General features: G+C 37.3%; 3 protein-coding genes across 7 annotated transcripts in view; 2 read left to right on the top strand and 1 right to left on the bottom strand.

Moving 5' to 3' along the window:
• Positions 1-810: 810 nt before the first annotated feature.
• si:ch211-110p13.9 (uncharacterized protein LOC562347 homolog) lies at positions 811-5,893 on the bottom strand. Of its 2 annotated transcripts, none has more exons than XM_058775196.1 (4): positions 5,755-5,893; positions 5,093-5,222; positions 4,864-4,997; positions 811-4,766 (listed from the first exon to the last, which is right to left on the bottom strand). In XM_058775196.1, exons 1-4 carry the CDS (start codon positions 5,875-5,877, stop codon positions 3,984-3,986), a joined length of 1,170 nt encoding a protein of 389 aa, XP_058631179.1. In that variant the 5' UTR covers positions 5,878-5,893; the 3' UTR covers positions 811-3,983. The 2 variants fall into 2 exon arrangements, with proteins under 2 accessions (XP_058631179.1, XP_058631180.1); XM_058775197.1 differs by lacking the exon at positions 5,755-5,893 and adding an exon at positions 5,324-5,448.
• A 138-nt stretch (positions 5,894-6,031) lies between these two features.
• zcchc8 (zinc finger, CCHC domain containing 8) lies at positions 6,032-11,897 on the top strand. 2 transcript variants are annotated; one of them, XM_058775189.1, is made up of 14 exons: positions 6,032-6,353; positions 6,914-6,954; positions 7,049-7,123; positions 7,205-7,310; positions 7,391-7,468; positions 7,565-7,668; positions 7,801-7,866; positions 8,057-8,117; positions 8,227-8,354; positions 8,856-8,992; positions 9,237-9,346; positions 9,917-10,003; positions 10,103-10,211; positions 10,661-11,897. In XM_058775189.1, exons 1-14 carry the CDS (start codon positions 6,171-6,173, stop codon positions 11,512-11,514), a joined length of 2,139 nt encoding a protein of 712 aa, XP_058631172.1. In that variant the 5' UTR covers positions 6,032-6,170; the 3' UTR covers positions 11,515-11,897. The 2 variants fall into 2 exon arrangements, with proteins under 2 accessions (XP_058631172.1, XP_058631171.1); XM_058775188.1 differs by having other exon boundaries at positions 10,100-10,211.
• A 3,354-nt stretch (positions 11,898-15,251) lies between these two features.
• Positions 15,252-18,677, top strand: part of clip1a (CAP-GLY domain containing linker protein 1a) — a 33,654-nt gene continuing 30,228 nt past the window's right edge. Inside the window, exon 1 of one of the 3 annotated variants that reach the window (XM_058775797.1) lies at positions 15,252-15,474. The gene's annotated coding sequence lies outside the window, so the exon portion shown is untranslated. The other 2 variants (XM_058775799.1, XM_058775798.1) reach the window with 2 other exon arrangements.

The following is an 18,677-nucleotide window of genomic DNA, read 5'->3' as shown; positions in this document are numbered from 1 at the left end:
TCACATACTTTGCTCCTTGTTTTCTTTCTTTTGTACTTTTGTCTTCTGTTTTCTTGCCTTTGTGCGTCATGAGGATGTTCATATGTCGCGCCTAAAAACGCGTTTAAAACTCTAAGCGCGCTGCTTTCTCCTTCTTTCCAAAGCGCTGTTGCTTGCGCTCCCATAGTGTCTCCCGTTGCTAAGCAGCCATGACCTGCGCTCTTCATGAAGACGCAGAAGTTTCAGCAAAGGATAAATTGTTCGTCCAATCAGAGACAGTGACACCGCAAATATGCAAATAAGAACGTTAACCGGGGTTTGGGAATGTACAGTGTGAAACGTCTGTTAATGAATACCCAGGATTAACAGTTAACCCCAGGCATAGTATGAGCAGTGTGAAACGTGATTACAGATAACCCAGGATTCCGCTTATCCGGGGTTTAGGATGATCCAGGGTTAACAATTTCAAGTGTGAAAAGCCCTTCTGAAGCTAGTGATTCCTGATATATCAATGACCAGTGAGTACCAGGGGTTTATGATATATTGTGAATGCTTTACTGCTTTTTATGAAAGGTTACTACATAAATATATCAAGGACACAAATTAACATGACAGACCTTCATGAGTTTGAGTTGAGAAAAAAACACCACAATTTCACAGAACAATAAAATAACTTAACATACAAAATACATTTCATCATTCATGAAGATCATACATTTTTGATTCCTTATTATACCAAAAAGAAACTGAAGTGGAAAAATTAGAACAATTGAAATCTAAACGTACTATATGCTTAGTCCTTGTACTAACTTATGTTAATGCAATATTAAGATTCTGCAGTTATTAATAGGTAAGTTAGGTCTAGGCTGAGCTACTTTAATTAAACTACTTGAGAAAATAACCATACTAAAATAAATGATTAGAAATAGCTGTCGTGTGTTCCAGCAGAATGTCTGAACTGCTCACTGAAGTTAATAAAGATTTTGTGGGACCACTAAGGAGTTCCTATATGAAGGCAGTCCTAACTTTTACATTTTGGTTGATGTAATTTAAAAAAACGTAGGTAAACGTACATAGGCTATACTTTGTACACTTAGTATAGTTGCCTGACAGTATTTGTTCAAATCAAAATGTTCAAAATCCAAAAGTAAATATCCTTTTCAAACCAAAGTGGCTCAGTGCATTTTGGATAAAATAGTAATCCAAACATCCCCAGTCTTTCTTGTTTTTTGGCATATTCAAATACCATTTCTTTATGCATAAGATAGAATCATCTGTTGAATCATGCAGAGCGCAAAAACTGGACATCTCCTAGAGACCAATCTGCCTGATATAGAGCACATGAAGCTACGCAGAAACCTGTTATTTTAATGAACTCCCAAGCAGCTGTCCATAATTTTAGGAGCTCTTCCATTAGAAATGTAAATACATTGGAGTCCATAACTGATAGAAGGCCTTGAGCCGCGCAGAGTGGATGGCCATGCCAGAGTTAAAGGGATGCGGATCCACAGGGACCACTGACCATGGCAGAGTTGGGATTAACAGACCATGGTCGATTCAGAAGGACAAGGGACCCTGATCAAGTCAGAAGGCTGGAGGACCATGGTGGAGTCAAGAGGCTGGAGATCCACATGAAAATGAAGGGTTGTAGGGCAGAGGCAGATTTGTGTCCTTGAAGGGCCAAGGTGAATGAATGAAGCATTTATGTAGTGCTTTATTGTGTATTGCTATACACCCAAAGCACTTTACAGTCATATAAGGGGTCTCGCCTAAACCACCTGGATGATGCGACGGCAGCCACAGGACAACGGTGCCAGTGCGCTCACCACACACCAGCTACAGGTGGAGAGGAGAGAGAGTCATAGAGCCAATCAAATGGATGGGGATTATTAGGAGGCCATGATTGACAAGGGCCAGTGGCGGGAATTTGGCCAGGACACCGGGGTTACACCCCAAGGTGGGGCCAAATGGTTGTAGACTGAAACCCTGAGACCACGGTGGTACTGGATGACCAGGAGACTATGGCCTGAGAAGTCATGGCCTAAGAACTGGAAGAAACCACTCTGAGTCCTTTAAATTGGATAGAACTAACTGGACAGAACCAGGGGATCACCTATGCTGGAAGGAACCAGCAGAGGAGGAGAGGTCGGGGAACTGAATAGAACCAGACAGTAATTCATGCTGGATTGGGACCAGTGGGCAGAGGAGGAAGGTCTATGGCTCCAGACGAGACCAGAGAATCTACAGCCATACAGGATTACATATGGGAGGAAGCAGGCGAGGAACTACAGCCCCCTGCTGATCAATGGTGCAATGGTTAAGACGACGACTTGGGGTCCACCTCACAGAAGGTCTTTGCTAGACAACACACACACATCACACAGCGTCTGTGCCACCTCCAACGCTTGGCCAGTGTCAAGGTCTCCGACAGGTTGCTGAGAACTTTCTACACTGGGGTTGTGGAGTGTCTACCCACAAGGAGCATCACCAGGGGTCTCATTTATAAAATGTTGTGCAGAAACCATCCTAAAATTGATCTTACGATCATCTCTCAAAATATGCGTATGTGTGATTCACTGTGCATACGCACACTTCATAAATGAGGCCCCAGTTGATTTGAGAGCCACCATGGGCCGGGACTGAAAGGTGCTGTCCAGAGTGATGAGGACAGCAGAGAAGGCCAACAGGACCTCCCTTCCCTGGATCACAGATATTTACAACCAGCGATGCAGGGCCAGGTGACTCATTAAAGACTTTCACCACCCCAGACATAGACTCTTCACAGTTCTTCCATCAGGGAAGCTCTGCCGAATCCTATATTCTATTTTATTTAGATATTTTACTCTTTTCATCCAAACATAGAATGTGTTAGAACCCTATTGTATTGTACTTTTTTGCCAATTATTCCTTTTCTGCCCTAAAAGAATCCAGGCAAGTCATAAGAAATGTCAGCCTTGGTGGGGTAAATCCAAACCAAATAATTTTGGTTTATCAAGCGTTACAAAGTTGTAAGCCATTTAAATGGCCTTACATAACCCATTTTGATGATTTGATCTATATTCAGATTTAACAAAATTTTACTCAGACAACAGGGCATTCTGAGGACGCACAATAAAAGTTGCATGAAATTCTGCCCATAGGGGATGCTACAACTGAAAGCCATAACACCACAACAGTTTGATCAAGGAAAATGAAATATGACGCGATCGCTAGGGGAGTTGCCTAAACGATCAGACATTTATTTCAAAGTAAATGACAGAAGAAGACTGTAATACTGTAATGTTATCCACGTGGTAAGAAACCACTTTCAGGTATAAGCGTATATGGTTGAATATCTTCACCCCAAAAAAGGCCTGTGAGTTTGATTAAATTAATGATTAATTAATAGTAATTTTTTTATATATACATATTTGTCAGTTGCCAGACATATTGCTGCCCAATTAAGATAAGACGATATTGTTTGTCTCTTTAAAAAAAAAAGTAACATTTCTTTATAATTATTTAAATATTTGATTTATTATTATTTTGTTTTGTTATACAATTGAATTGCAAACAAAATTGAATTTTGAAATGTTTGATGTTCAAGGTGTTTTATTTTTCAGTGATGAGAACATGTACGTGATGTTCTGCTGCCCTCTTGTGTTTGGATTCAAACTTTCAGCCTGAATATTTTTATGAACATTGGACTGCATCAAACATTAAACATGACTGCATTAAACATTCTTTATAGTAATCTGGGGAAGCTCTTATAAGCAGTGTATGCAAAATGTCATGTTTTCATGTTCAGAATTTCTTAAAAGGTTGGCCTAAAATCATGAGATCGCTGTCTTTTTATTCCTTTTAGGACAAAATACTACATCTGTCAACAGCTAGCTGTGGAAAGGACATAAACATTTGACTTTTAAAGAAACTAATTATTTGGAATCATTTGTGTTTTTTAAGGCTATAAACCTACAAAACTGCGACCAAATGATATGTAATGTATAACCTACCTCTAAGTATACTTATTTGCATATTAGACTGGAATACAAGACATGAGCTACTCCTGTGATAAGATTGTGATTAGCAAATTCTAGAATAAGTAATAAAATGGGGTATTCGCTGTGTCTTTTCCAGTTTTCTGCCTCGTCACTCAGACCCATCCAGTGTGCAAGAAGATTTCGCATTGCCTCTGGGAAAAGTTCAGCTGCCAGCTCCTCTGGAGGCGGCAAGTTTGTAATGTGCTCAATGTGTTGGGCCTTAAATCCTTCAACCCGGTGGCTAATGGTGCTGTTGGCTGCATTGAACTGCTGGCCAAGCCAACCTGCCACAGCCTTCAGCAGACTGCTTGAGTAGATGGAGTAGCTCTGAAAATGAGTTTGAAACAGGGCCATCACAGTGTCCATCAGCTTTTCCTCATCAATCATCCCAGTAATACAGTATTCAACATAGTCCAGGAACTTTGTGGCAGTCTTTAAATGTTCTGCTTCAATACTTGTAAATAACTTCACTTTTTCCCCAAGGCTTTGAAGTTTCTGTGTAAGTAAAGTAGACTGCCTTAAGTTTGTTTGCCCTGAGGAACAGTAGTCATGGTCTGAAGATGATGAAATATCTGACTGATCTGTGACTACTGGAAAGAAGTTTGTTTCTACTTCGCCAGACTGTCGATGGACTTGGTATGATGAACATGTATTATTATTTTCCAAAATTGTTTGTGCCTCTTGATCATTTTGGGGTTGAACATCCTGGGCACCAAGATGATAGGTCATGTTCAAGTTGTTGTCGTTTATTCGAGATTTCCATAGATCCTTAGGAACACAATTATTTAAAACAAAAAACAATTTATCAGAAATTTTGAAAATATAAGGGCATAATAAAAATCGTAAAATGACAAATTTAAGTTACCTGAAATGACTCCATAACTGAGAGCTGATCTGGTTTGCTATACAGTTCGAATGCTACTCGAAAAACTCCATGAACACTATAGAACCACAGACTGTTGTTGGAATAAGGGAGTCGCAGTCCTTGGAATCTGTAGTCTAGAGGTCAATAAGATAAATATTATCCTCTAACCCTCTAATTAACTACTAATGAAAATTGACCAGGTCAAAAAAATAATAATCTAACCACATACCTGATGGGAAAACCAGTTTGGTCGCCAATCCTCGTTTAGCAAATTTTGCATGGTATCTGGGTTGGTTTTCACTGCGAACGTCTGTGTCTGAGAACAGATCAGCTCCAAGAAAGAGAGGGATCATCTGATCCTACATATCAAATGAAAAAATGAACAAATACAATATATTAACTGAAATTTCATTAATTTGAAGAATTATCTGACCATAAAAAAAAAAAAGAATGTTCATACATTAATAAATTCAAGATTCTTATTTTTTGAAGAATCATCAGGTTGTACAACTACACTACAAAAAGTTATAACGTTATACTTTATTTAAAATGATTAGGAAAACAGCTACACATTATTTAAAGAGACATTAATACACATTAATAGATGCAATTAATTAATTAATTAATAATCAAGATAAGGCAAACATTCGCTGGAAAAAAAAATAGTCTAAGCTTATTGGCTAGTACTAGCTGTTTTGAGATGGATGTAAGCTGGTGTCCCAGCTCGACCAGCTTGCTAAAAAGTAATCAAAAACCCTCTAAACTAAATCAGCTACGACCAGGCTGGGAGACCAACTTATGCTGGTTTTAGCTGTTTTTCTTTCAGCAGGTTATGAATACATACTCAAAACTCCATTGTATTATGGTACTTTTTGTTACTGGTACACCTACCTCATTTGTGCTTGGTTTAGCAACATTAAACGAGTTGTTGTTTGTAAGATACAAGAACCGCACCCTCCTTTTACCACACTCCCAATACGACATATTGATGAGAGAAATTCCTCCAGATGTCATGATGCCGTAAAGACAGGGCAGTCCGCCAAAGAGTAACAAAGACGTTAAAATACCGAACAAATTAAGCGTTTTTACTGCAAACGCCCTGCATGCCAGCTATCTTCAACGTGGTAACAAAAGAAAACTGTACAACCGTAAACAGACTGCTTTAGCTATGAGGTGTTTTTTTGCATGTTTAAATGCGTATTACTTCCTGACTGTGGTCTCCTAGCCAATCAGCAGCCCAAGAGTCAGCGCGTTGTAGGATTTGCCCTTTGAACTGTAGTACGCGTCGCGCATTGTGGTCATCAAACATGGCTGCGGTGGAGTTTGGGGACAGCGAATTATTCGATCAGTTCGAAGAGAAAGCGCCAGAGCGCAATCGTGTCATAGATGAAGTTGATAATGAAGAGAGTGAGAGTTCAGATCGACTGCGGGAGCTTCGGCAGACATTAGAAGTGTGCGAAGACACAATAGAGCGCCTGAACGCAGAGAATATCCTTATAGCTTATCCACCAGTGAGCGTGCTGGATCTCTCGCTTTAACTTGAAATGCATTTGAAATGCATGCTTGTGTAGTTATCATCTTCATCAGATGTTAAAAGCCCGTGTAACGTTATAGAAACATGTGGGGTGTTTGTGTAGAACAGATACGTGTTCAGTTCAGCTAAGATGAAAATACAATTGAATTTGCTTTGATAGCAGAGACTTGGTTTTAATCTGTAATCGATACTATAACTCTTATGCTGCTATTATGCAATTTTGGAATGCTTTTGTAAATCAAAGCATACTGTAACTTAAATCTTTCACATAAATGGAAATTACAGACATCGTATTTAGAAATCTGGCGCACAGATGATTAATTAAGTTCTAGTGTAAACTGTTTCTAGTCACCAGAACGATAATGATATTCTTAAAAACGCCAAAACTGACTGATTATATGGTCCCCAATATATTGTATCCCTACCCTTTGACTACCATTTGTTTTGGTTGTATTCACTGCTTGTTGTCTGTCACTGTCTGAGAGTCAAAATATGTACCTTAATGATGATCCACATGAGGAACTGAAGAGAAAGTTAAACATATTAAGTCGTCCTACGTGAGTAAAGAATGAACTTCAATTTCAAAATACAGCTAAACTGGGCATTCATTTAGAGTGGTTGATTAATTAATTATGGTCATTTTCATTCTAGTGGTATAAAAATAGAAGATTCTAAAATTGATGGGCCCCTTTGTCAAATTAACTATGGAAACAACATCATTTCCAAGTAGGTGTTTTCTGCATCACTTTATTTTAATGGTTCATGCTATTAGTTTTTCCAAACCTGTGTGTGTGTGTGTGTGTTTAGGCAGTGTCGGAAAGAAATGGAGGACTTCATCTTCAGTCTTGTCCAGAACAGACTACAAGAGTGTAAAAATGACCCAGAAGGCTCTGCTCTTCATGTCAAGCCACATGTATGCCTTTAATGTCACTGAACATTTCGTACAGTAGTCTTCATCAGTAAGCAAAAATGCTGTTTTTTTGATGTTTGCAGCATTCAAGTTTCCTTATGGAGGAAAGCTACAAAGTCAAGACTTCCAGTGACTTCAAGCATATAAAAAATGCTTTCAGCGTGAGTTCTACAAACCGAAGCCATAGCTCACATTATTCCTTTTCAATTGCTAATGAACCACAAATGAAACAAGTATTTCTTGTTTTGGGATTGTAGATGATCGGAAGTGTTTTATACTTCACCAACTTCTGTGTTGATAAACTTGGCCAACCGCTACTGAACGAAAACCCCCAGCTGACTGATGGATGGGAGGTTCCCAAGTATCCTAAACATTTACAGCAAGCTGTGCATTTACACTTGCTGTGCTCTTATTAATTTAAAGTTAAACAATGCTTTTAGTCTATTTGAATCATGTCTATGTATATCACTGCTCCTGAATCATTTTTGCAAAGATACCAGCAGATCTTTGGCCAAATCATTGCCCTTGAGGGCCAAGAGGTGCAGATAAAGGAGAAAAGGTATGGCAAAAGTTTACAATAGTAGCATTTGGATATTGGTATGTTTATATTATTATAAGACTAATGCTGGTCTTTACAAGACTTGTTGTTTTTCTTACTGGATTGCTTGTAAAGATTGATTAATTCCTGTTTTGCATTTCATTTGGTTTTCTGCTTGAGGAAGTGAAATCAGCTTGTGTTGTCTTTACAGACCGAGACCATGCTGTTTTAATTGCTGTTCTGAGGACCATCAACTGCGAGACTGTCCAGAGGTGTTTCTTTTAATACTAGATTAATACTTACAGTTACATTATGTTTTGAAATCGACATAAGATCATTGAAGAATGCAAGTATAAATCAGACTTTTTTCCACTCTTTAAGCCCAAAGATATGGCTCGTATTAATGAAAAGAGGAAAGAATTTTCACAGAACAACAATCAGAGCAACCAACGCTACCATGCAGAAGAGGTCGAAGAGCGATTTGCAAAGTACAAGCCAGGAAAATTGAGGTCAGCTGTCTTATGAAGTGTCATTGTGTGTCAAAAAAGTAAAAAATATCAGTCCAAACCTGTGAAGTTCACAGCATGTCCTTAACAAACAAATTGGTGTAACTTCTGCAGCCTTGCATTTATTGCATTCAATGGTTGGTTCATCCAAACATGAAAATTAGAGAAGTTGACATTGAAAATTATAGACCTGCACATACAATTCCTCAGCATATCAGTCCATGTATTCAGGAAGAAACACACTGTACACTTGCACAATATATCTGTTAAGAATTATGCTTTAGAAAATATAGATGTTCTCAAAGCTTACAGATGTGGACTCACATTTTTGTTTGATGTGATTTCATTTAAGCTCCAAGCTTACTGAATTCTGACTCCAGCACTGACAACAAAACAAATGCATTTTGTGTTTCCACCCATATTTTCCCCCCAGATATTTTAATTAGAATTTTTATCAGAAAATCAACTCAAATGAAATGCGATTCATATTGTCTTTGTATATAGTCAAGAGCTCCTTGATGCGCTTGGGATTAATACAAAAACCCTTCCTCCATTCATCTATCGCATGAGGGAGCTCGGCTACCCACCTGGCTGGTTAAAAGAGGCAGAAATGGAAAACTCAGGCCTGATGCTCTATGATGGTAAGGTTGAGTTTTATATTTTATTATGGCCAGTCATCAGTCAGGTTAAAGCCCTTAATTATAAGAGTTTGAAAATGTAAGACAATTATTACTAAGGGTTTTCTTACATAAGGGGTTTGTTGCAGCTGGCCAAATGACCTGTCATAAGGACCTGATCTTCACCTGTCATAAGCACGATTAAAGAAGGGTAGTGTGTTTTCAATAGAACTAAACTGCCGTTGGCTCTCTTACTTTTCTTCACAAGGATCAAACAATGAAGATGAAAACAACCACGGCCAAAAGATATCTTACGATGTCTCAAAGCTGGTTGACTTTCCTGGCTTCAATGTGTCTGCACCCCCCAACGTAAGAGATGTAAGTGTACACGCACATTTATTGGACACAAAACAATGCGTGGATTATTAGAGCACTGCTGCATTAAGAAGGACATAATGGAAAGTATTTGATGGTTAAAGTTTGGTGGAGTCTAGAGGGTTTTGGTTTCATTTAATGTTCTGTGTCAGCCGCACCGCACGGATAAAGAAACATTACTTTTGTGTAATAATAACAATAATAGTAATGAATTACGCAGACCGCAAAGAATTAATAAAGAAGATCCCCTGCAATAATGATTCTTCCAAACATAGTGTGGTACCACTATACAACTTTGTGATACTTCAGCAAAACTTTAACAAAACAAAGATATCGCAACAGCCCTACCACTGACATTTTCCTCAGGAAATTTAGAACTGTTAATTTACAGGCTGACCATCTACAAATGCAGATCTGTATGGTTATATATTATTTACGTGCATGTTTATGCGAGTATGCCGGCAATTAAAGATTATCTAGTCCATGATTAATGCATACTGACTATCTAGCTTGCTATTTTATTTAAATTCATCATGTTCTAATATATATGTGTTTTTTTTTTTTTTTGTACAGGATTACCGGTCTTTCAGTTCTGTTCCAATGCAGCCTCAGCACTGGAAGCAAAATTTTGCTGCTTTTTTAAGCAGTAACTTTCCAATGGTAAAAAAAAAAAAAAATCTGTTAATTTTTCTAATTTATTGCCTTTATCCTTATTTCCCAAATTGTTTATGACCTTGTGCATCCATATGTGCTCAGCAGGGCTCCGGCTGCAGTAAGAGGCATCATGAGTCTGAATCCACACCCCAGAAGGCAAAGAAATGGAGATCTAATTCAGAAAACCAAGAATCAGATATGGAGATAGAATCAGGTACACAACTTAAGCCTTAAACCTTTTTTCTGCTGAATCTCACTGTGACTTACACTATTTTGTATAGTTTGTTTGTATATTTTGTATCATGTATTCATATCAGAAGATACTACACAAATATTAGTGATGCACTGAAATATATATTTTTTTTGATTGTGTTGCCAAATTGATTGTGATTTATTGAATGGTAAATATACTAATAATAATGTTTAGTAAAGGTTTGTTCACGCATCAACTAAAAAAAAATCTTGGTTGATAAAAATGAAGATCCAATAAAAAGACGTCACCGTCTGAGAAGTGCTAATTAAACGTTACAGTATCCTTCATTGATTTTGCCCTCCAAAAAGTACATTTTCGGCCAATTATTTTCAGTTGCTTAAATTTTGTGCATCACTAAAAAATACTTGATTGTGAAAAAATATCATGATTTAATTTTTGTCCTCCTTCAGATCAAGACACGTCTCAACTTAGATCTGATGGTTTCCAGTTCCACCCACCACTTCCTCCTGGCTCTTCGTCCTTGGGCGTTGCTCCACCTCTGCCGCTGGGAACACCTCCATCCACACCTCCAATCCCTAAGGGAACTCCACCCCCAACTCCACCTACAAATTATTCTCCGTCCACTCAAGCCAGAGGGTTGACTGAGGGGGAAGAGTCAGAGGATGGGCTGACTCTGGAGGAACTGGAGGAGCAGCAAAGGCTTCTTTGGGCAGCCCTTGAGAACGCAGATACTGCAACCAACAGTGATTCTGAAGCTGGAGCTTCTGAGACCCCCGTCCCAAGTTCCCCTAGTGTTGTCACTTCACTTAAACTTGACTCGGAGGAAGACGGAGAAAAGATGGAGGACTCGAGTCATACATTTGAAATCAAAAGCACACCATCTTCACCTGCTGAGCCAGTAACTAATGTATGTGAGGATGAGCGGATAGATGAAACAGCCAGCGATGAACAGGAAAAACATTCAGTTAATGAAAACGTGATCGATTTGCAAGCGGAGATGAGTGACATTATTGTCCTGGATGAAGTTTATGAAGAAAACAGTAATCATGATGCAACAAATGGAACTTCAGACACTCCTCAGATAAGCACACAGGAGTCAAATGTACAAGTGGCCGATAACATGGAGGAACCTGTTGAAAATAAAGTAACTTTCGTCCCACACCGTAGCAGATTTGCTGAGGGAATAATTCCTTTTGAGGATACGCCTGAATTTACGGAGGTTGCTGAAGCGACAGGGGTTTACCTCAAGATTCGAGATTTACTGAAAGGCTCCCCAAGAAATCAGGCCAAGAACAAGAAATAATCAAAGTCGTCAGTTTTATACTGCCCACCTGTGGACAACAAGCAATGTTTTTTCTCTTATTACAGTCCTTTTCTATGTAGTTTTACTTTGGTGCTTTGTATATTTTTACTGCTATTGTGTGATTTTTAAAAACACAAAAAGGTAACATTTGGTTTGTACCTGAATATTAACTGACTGTGGGTACTTGTTCTGTGTGTAGGTGTTTTTTGTTTTTTTATTATTCCTGTTCCGTTTTCTGTAATTACACTTGTTATTGCTACATCTCATGGCATGCTGATTTGTATGTCCACCATAGATCATCTGTGTAATTTATTGTGAATATCTCTCAGCATAAATTTCTTAAGAATTCTCACTGAATTAAAAGTTTTAACTCAAACCTGGAAGTACAATGAAATCGTTGCACTTTATACACATTTTAATGGTAATGATTTTAAGTTTTATTAATGCAATTTTTACACCTTGTGCTCTGGCTCCTACTGCGTCTTTTTTATTATATCTTTTACATTTACATTTAGTTATTTAGCAGATGTTTTTATTCAAAGCGACTTACAAATGAGGACAATAGAAGCAATCAAAATCAACAAAAAAGCAACAATATGCAAACGCTTATGACAAGTCGCAGTACATGTAGCAAGTGTTTTTTTTTGTTTTGTTTTTTAATAAAGAAAACAAGTAGATAGAATAATAAAAGAAAGCTAGTGTTAGAGGGTCAGATAGATACAAAGAAGACTAATAAATACAAAGAAGAAAGATACATCAAACAGAATTAGAATAGAGACTGTATATCTACTTTATCACAATAGAATTTTAATTTTTGTTGACAACTTACTATATTTTCCTTCCACATTCAAAACAAGTCTTTGTTGTCAATTATTGCCGCACATTTTGTCTTTCCCCTCAATTTTTTAAAGACAGGAAAAATCTATTTACAATGAAAGTCTATGGGGAAAGGCATTCTGGAAGGTTTTGGCTTACATTTATATGATTTACACTACCAGTGAAAGGTTTTTGAGCAGTAATATTCTTAAAGAATTATCTTCTGCTCGCCAAGCCTGCATTTATTTGTTCCAAAATACAGCAAAAGCAGTAATATTGTGAAATATTTTTACTATTTAAAATACTTGCTTTCTATTTGAATATATTTTAAAATGTAATTTATTCCGTTTGATTTCAATTCTGAATTTTAGCCTTTTCAAGCCAATCAAGAATACATAGAGACTTACAGGTGCTGGTCATATAATTAGAATATCATTACATTCAAAAAGTGAAACTTGTATATTATATTCATTCATTACACACAGACTGATATATTTCAAATGTTTATTTCTTTTAATTTTGATAATTAGAGCTTACAGCTCATGAAAGTCAAAAATCAGTATCTCAAAATATTAGAATATTTATATTTGAGTTTGAATAAATGACCATCCCTACAGTATAAATTCTGGGTATCTCTTGTTCTTTGAAACCACAATAATGGGGAAGACTGCTGACTAGGCAATGATCCAGAAGACGAACATTGACACCCTCCACAAAGAGGGTAAGTCACAGAAGGTCATTACTGAAAGGTGTGGCTGTTTACAGAGTGCTGTATCAAAGCATATTAAATGCAAAGTTGACTGGAAGGAAGAATTTGGGTAGGAAAAGGTGCACAAGCAACAGGGATGACCGCAAGCTTGAGAATACAGTCAAGCAAAGCCGATTCAAACACTTGGGAGAGCTTCACAAGGAGAGAACTGAAGCTGGAGTCAGTGCATCAAGAGTCACCACGCTCAGACGCCTTCAGGAAAAGGGCTACCAAGCCACTTCTGAACCAGAGACAACGCCAGAAGCATCTTAACTGGGCTGTGGAGAAAAAGAACTGGACTGTTGCTCAGTGGTCCAAAGTCCTCTTTTCAGATGAAAGTAAATTTTACATTTCATTTGGAAATCAAGGTCCCAGAGTCTGAAGGAAGAGTGGAGAGGCACAGAATCCATGTTGCTTGAAGTCCAGTGTGAAGTTTCCACAGTCTGTGATGATTTGGGCTGCCATGTCATCTGCTGGTGTTGGTCCACTGTGTTTTCTGAAGTCCACAGTCAACGCAGCCATCTACCAGGAAATTTTAGAGCACTTCATGCTTCCTTCTGTTGACAAGCTTTATGGAGATGCTGATTTCATTTTCCAGCAGGACTTGGCACCTGCCCACACCGCCAAAGGTACCAAAAAGCTGGTTCAATGACCATAGTGTTACGGTGCTTGATTGGCCAGCAAACTCGCCTGACCTGAACCCCATAGAGAATCTATGGGGTATTGTCAAGAGGAAGATGAGAGACACCAGACCCAACAATGCAGATGACCTGAAGGCCACTATCAGAGCAACCTGGGCTCTCATAACACCTGAGCAGTGCCACAGACTGATCGACTCCATGCCACGCCGCATTGCTGCAGTAATTCAGGCAAAAGGAGCCCCAACTAAGTATTGAGTGCTGTACATGCTCATACTTTTCATTTTCATACTTTTCCGTTGGCCAAGATTTCTAAAAATCCTTTCTTTGTATTGGTCTTAAGTAATATTCTAATATTTTGAGATACTGATTTTTGACTTTCATGAGCTGTAAGCTCTAATCATCAAAATTAAAAGAAATAAACATTTGAAATATATCAGTCTGTGTGTAATGAATGAATATAATATACAAGTTTCACTTTTTGAATGGAATTAGTGAAATAAATCAACTTTTTGATGATATTCTAATTATATGACCAGCACCTGTATATCTAAATTGAATAAACCTATTGTTCCATATTGGGGTTCTGTGTGGAGTGAAATTGTGACTGTATAATAATTTCCAATACAGCAAGACCTGTTGAGGAAGATAATTTGATTGGTTGTCTGGAAAATCACATCTTAGTAGGAAATCAATTCCACCCAATTTTCTAAATAAACCTCTGGGAATACAAAACCAAAAATTATTTTCATTTGTTATAAACTTTTTAAGTCATTTAACCTTCAACATACCATTTATACAAGAAAAATCAAAGGCTTGTAATCCACCATTTTCATAGTCTTGTATAAGTTGTGCTCTCTAAATTTAACCTAAATGTAAAGTTGAAGTTAATTTGGTTGATGGTGTTAATAGCTGTTTTAGAAAGACAAAGATGCAGGATAGATACACCTAGCCAAACTCTCCATTTTAGTTAAATAAATTCTACCAAAAATTTACAAATCCCGTGGCATCCATGCATAAAACTGCATTCATTCCATCTGTCCCAAACATTTAGTTTTTCCATCATGATCTCATCTTTAGAAATGTATAGGCCCATGCCTAAAAACCTGAAAATTTTGAAAAGTAATTTACTATCTCAATTAGGCTACTTTAGGAATCGATCAAGATTTTTTTATGAAAAATGTGGTATCCTCATCCAATTGACTAATCACAATTTCCTGTCCAAACACGTTTAATCTTTCAATTTTGGAATTTTTAATAAGGAAGGCCAACATCTCTGCAGCCAAAAAACAAACAAACAAAAAAACAATGAAGGTGAGATGGGGCAGCCTTGTTTAACTCCCCTCTTGATATAAAATGCAGGTGAAGTACCTGTTGGTAGGGCAACTGAGGTATTAGTATTTGTGTAAAATAACTGAATAACCTTACAAAAATTCTCGCCAAACCCATACATTTGTAAACACTTCAAAATAAAAAGGAATGCTCTAACATATCAAAAGCTTTATATTCATCCTCAGTTTCATGTTGAAGCTCCTGCCGACCGATGTTTGCTTTTCTCCTCTGCCCGCCTCTTCAGCTCCGTTGTCCTGGGCGGAGCGGAGAGACTGTACGTCATGACGCCACTCGTGTCGCTGGTGAAGTGGGTGCTTGAACGCACCAGGTTAAATCCTCAACCAACGCGGGCGTCAAGCTAAGTAGATAGAAGAGAATCCCGGCGCAATTCATTTTCGGTAGCACTACGCAGCCAGAAGCCAGCAGGTGAGCACGCGATCGCCGGGTTAAGTGCTCAGATGAGAGGGTGGCGTGGATCGCGAGGAGATCACCACCGCATTTTACCATCGGAAGTTGCTAAGTCAGAATTTCCCATCTAACACAGGTTGCTCCTCGGCCCTCGGTCAGCACTCGCTAACCTTAGACACCTTCGTTAGGTTTGTCATCAGCTGTTCTTCCTTGTAAACTAAAGCTGTGGTGTAAACGCGTTGGTGATAGATGTGTTGTGACTAGCACTGCGGTTTTATTGACTGCGGCTCTCTCTATTTTGGTTCGATTAGTCAAGATGTGACATTGCGGAAAGTCGTCATGAGGACTAACTGCTAGTGAACTTTCTCCATGTTCATCGCGTATTGAAACTTGCGTGTAACTTGAAGGGGAAAGTCATGTGACGCCAAAATATATCGGTTTAGTTTTTGTGACGTGGTTTGTTGATTATTTCGTGTGGGATTATTTCAACTTTTTCTGAACTCCGTTAAAATGTTATTGGAAAACTAATTTACCTCATTAAAGCTACTCATTTGGGCTTTACGGTCAAAACTTCCAAGTGTTCTTCGTTAAACCTATAGTTTATTTAAAGGCTTTGTAAATGATATCCTGTTCTTCATATTAGGTCGTTGTTTTGGTTGAAATCCTAAACCGGGCTCGCATTGGTCAAGCTGTAGGGTAAATCGGCTCAGATTTTGAAGCCCCAGATGTGGCGCCTGATTATAATGCTGCACTAGATTTTATGCCAGAATAAAATAATTCGAGGACAAGATTCAACTTTTGAGTAGCTTTTCCATTTTTCATTGCCACTGCAAAATGAAATATTTGATTGCTTAAACTAGTTGTTAGTGTTTACTGAAGTTTGTCTTGTTGGTCAGTGTTTTCTGTATTCAGTGTTTAACTTGTTTTGGTTAAGAGTAAGATATTGTCATGGAGAGTCAAATAAAACTGAATTCTGAGTTGCCATCTTTTACAGAAGTTTAGTTTCTTCTTTTTACTAGTTATCTTTAACTACCATGTATTTTTGTTAAAACATTTGATACTATAGGCTACTTGCTCATGTTGTAGTGCAAAACATCTGCTGCTATTGAGGTGGGAGATGTTACAGGTTTAGTTAGATTTAAGGGTGAGTTCAAATGTAGGGATAGGGTCAACAGTGTAATTATTGATGTAATTACAGAGATTAATTACAGATGTAATTTACATGAAGGTATTTTAGATACTTTCAAGCTGGGCATGCACACGATTGTATTAAATTATTAATTTAAAGACTAGTTGTAGTTACAGACATTTAGCATATTTAATTTTTAAATGTTGATCATTTCAGTACACTTTTATTGACATTATTGAAGGGATAGTTCACCCAAAAATGAAATTTTGCTGTTAATGTACTCACCCTCTGGCCATCCAAAATGTAGATGACTTTCTTTCTTCAGTAGCGACGAAAGACGATTTTTAGCTAAATCCATGGTCCTTGTTGGTTCATATTATGCAAGTCAAGGGGTGCCGTCACTTTGAGAGTCAAAAAAGCTGTCTCTACTGAAGACAGGAAGTCATCTACATCTTGGATGGCTAGAGGGTAAGTAAATTAACAGCAGATTGTTTTGGGTGAACTGTTCCTCTAAGTTCTTTAAGACAAAGAATTGAATATTAAGGAAATTCCATGCTTTTGTGCACGCAACAATCCATTATTTCATGTTCCTTCTTGAGTCTGGGTCTCTGTATACAGCATATCAAAAACAGTGCCAAGCCACCTTTATTTATGTAGCGCTTTATACATCAATTATGAAGTTCAATTCAGCTGTAAAGCAGATCTGTGGAAGGCAATAGTATCATTATGTTCAATTCAGTTCAAAATTCGTTCTCGTCCAATAGTATCCGTGCAAGTGAATGGATAATATTACTGAATATTAATTGTCTTATAAATCCCAGTGTTAAATTGTCCAAGTTAAGATGAAGAAAATCCTAAATTGAAGAGCTATTGTCAAAATAAACGTTCGGTTTCACTTGAAGACATTGCGGCAGAAATATATTCCTATTGTTCAGTAGAATGTACGTAGGCTATACTAAAATTATTAAAACCTTATTTTTAAGGAATAATCATACAATATTTCTCCAATGTTTTAATTGTAATATTAAATACCCTTTATTTAAAAAAAAAATAAGATTTGTTTAATTTTCATTCATTTAATTTATCTTTTAATTAATGTTTTATGCCTAAAAAATGTAAATACACAACACAGAGTTTCTGAGGAAAAAAATCATAAGGCTATTGTAAGAATAAATGAAACTTGTTTTTATACTTTCAAATAATTAGACATGCTAAAATAGAATTTGGTAAAATTTGGTGAAACATTTAATTGGGCTCTAAACATGTAATTTTTGTTAAACTTTTAATAAGTTGATGTTAAATTGTTTACGTTTCATGATTTTAATGAATTATACATGCTTTTTGATTTAATACGATTTAATTTGACCATTAAAAAGATTAATTAAGAAAAATAAAACGGAACCCCCACCCCCCCAAAGCCATAAACCTAGGGGAAACACGTGAAATGGTGTAAACGTCTGTCCACAAATATGATGTAAATTCTGCAAATGTGAAAATAAAGTGAATCTGGCGCCTGTTGCTTTCCCAAGTGGATTTTATTGTAAGCAATTCAAACTGTGTAGCAGCACATTAAATATTTTGCAGACTTTTTTAATCACACTAAGTAGGGATGCATGATGTATCATGATACAATATATCTGTGGCCAATATATTACTAACCAGTAGCTGGGAAAAATGAAATTATTATAATTGTTTTCATCAGTGGAATTTCCCGGATGATAAGTTGTGGTATATTTGCGTTCACCAGAGAATTAGTCTCTAAGTTCCTGGAGCTTTTCTGTTTTCAGATGATCTCAAGCACATGTGCAGCATGTGTGTTTGGGAATACGTGTAGCCAAGTTATCATGTCATTTCACTCTGTGGGGATTATTTCAGCATCTTTGCACCATGTTATGTTATTTTTTGCACTCATCTAAACCATGATAATCTGCCGTAAGTAAAGATATGGCATTTGAAGTACTTAGTTTATGGGTCAGTCCATCTCATAGCGGTTTAGTAGAGGTTACTTGACCATTATTGTCAACCATTTTGAGTCTGATGAAAGGAAAAACAATATTTGCTTTTATATATTTTGAGTAGAAAATAAGATTTT

The sequence above is a fragment of the Onychostoma macrolepis genome, chromosome 05, assembly GCF_012432095.1.
Source record: "Onychostoma macrolepis isolate SWU-2019 chromosome 05, ASM1243209v1, whole genome shotgun sequence".
In the NCBI taxonomy this organism is placed as follows: Eukaryota; Metazoa; Chordata; class Actinopteri; order Cypriniformes; family Cyprinidae; genus Onychostoma; species Onychostoma macrolepis.
The sequence above is the reverse complement of the archived record's forward strand: the minus strand, read 5'-3'. Positions and strand labels throughout refer to the sequence as shown.

What these genes read in the sequence shown, in the direction of transcription:
- zcchc8 (XM_058775188.1), top strand. Translation starts at nt 6,171, where the DNA reads ATGGCTGCGGTGGAGTTTGGGGACAGCGAATTATTCGATCAGTTCGAA. An exon ending in GATGGATGGGAGGTTCCCAA is followed by an intron (nt 7,669 to 7,800) that starts GTATCCTAAACA and finishes ATTTTTGCAAAG; the next exon opens with ATACCAGCAGATCTTTGGCC. An exon ending in AACTGCGAGACTGTCCAGAG is followed by an intron (nt 8,118 to 8,226) that starts GTGTTTCTTTTA and finishes CCACTCTTTAAG; the next exon opens with CCCAAAGATATGGCTCGTAT.
- si:ch211-110p13.9 (XM_058775196.1), bottom strand. Translation starts at nt 5,877, where the DNA reads ATGACATCTGGAGGAATTTCTCTCATCAATATGTCGTATTGGGAGTGT. An exon ending in CTAAACCAAGCACAAATGAG is followed by an intron (nt 5,223 to 5,754) that starts GTAGGTGTACCA and finishes TTTGATATGTAG; the next exon opens with GATCAGATGATCCCTCTCTT. An exon ending in CAAACTGGTTTTCCCATCAG is followed by an intron (nt 4,998 to 5,092) that starts GTATGTGGTTAG and finishes ATTGACCTCTAG; the next exon opens with ACTACAGATTCCAAGGACTG.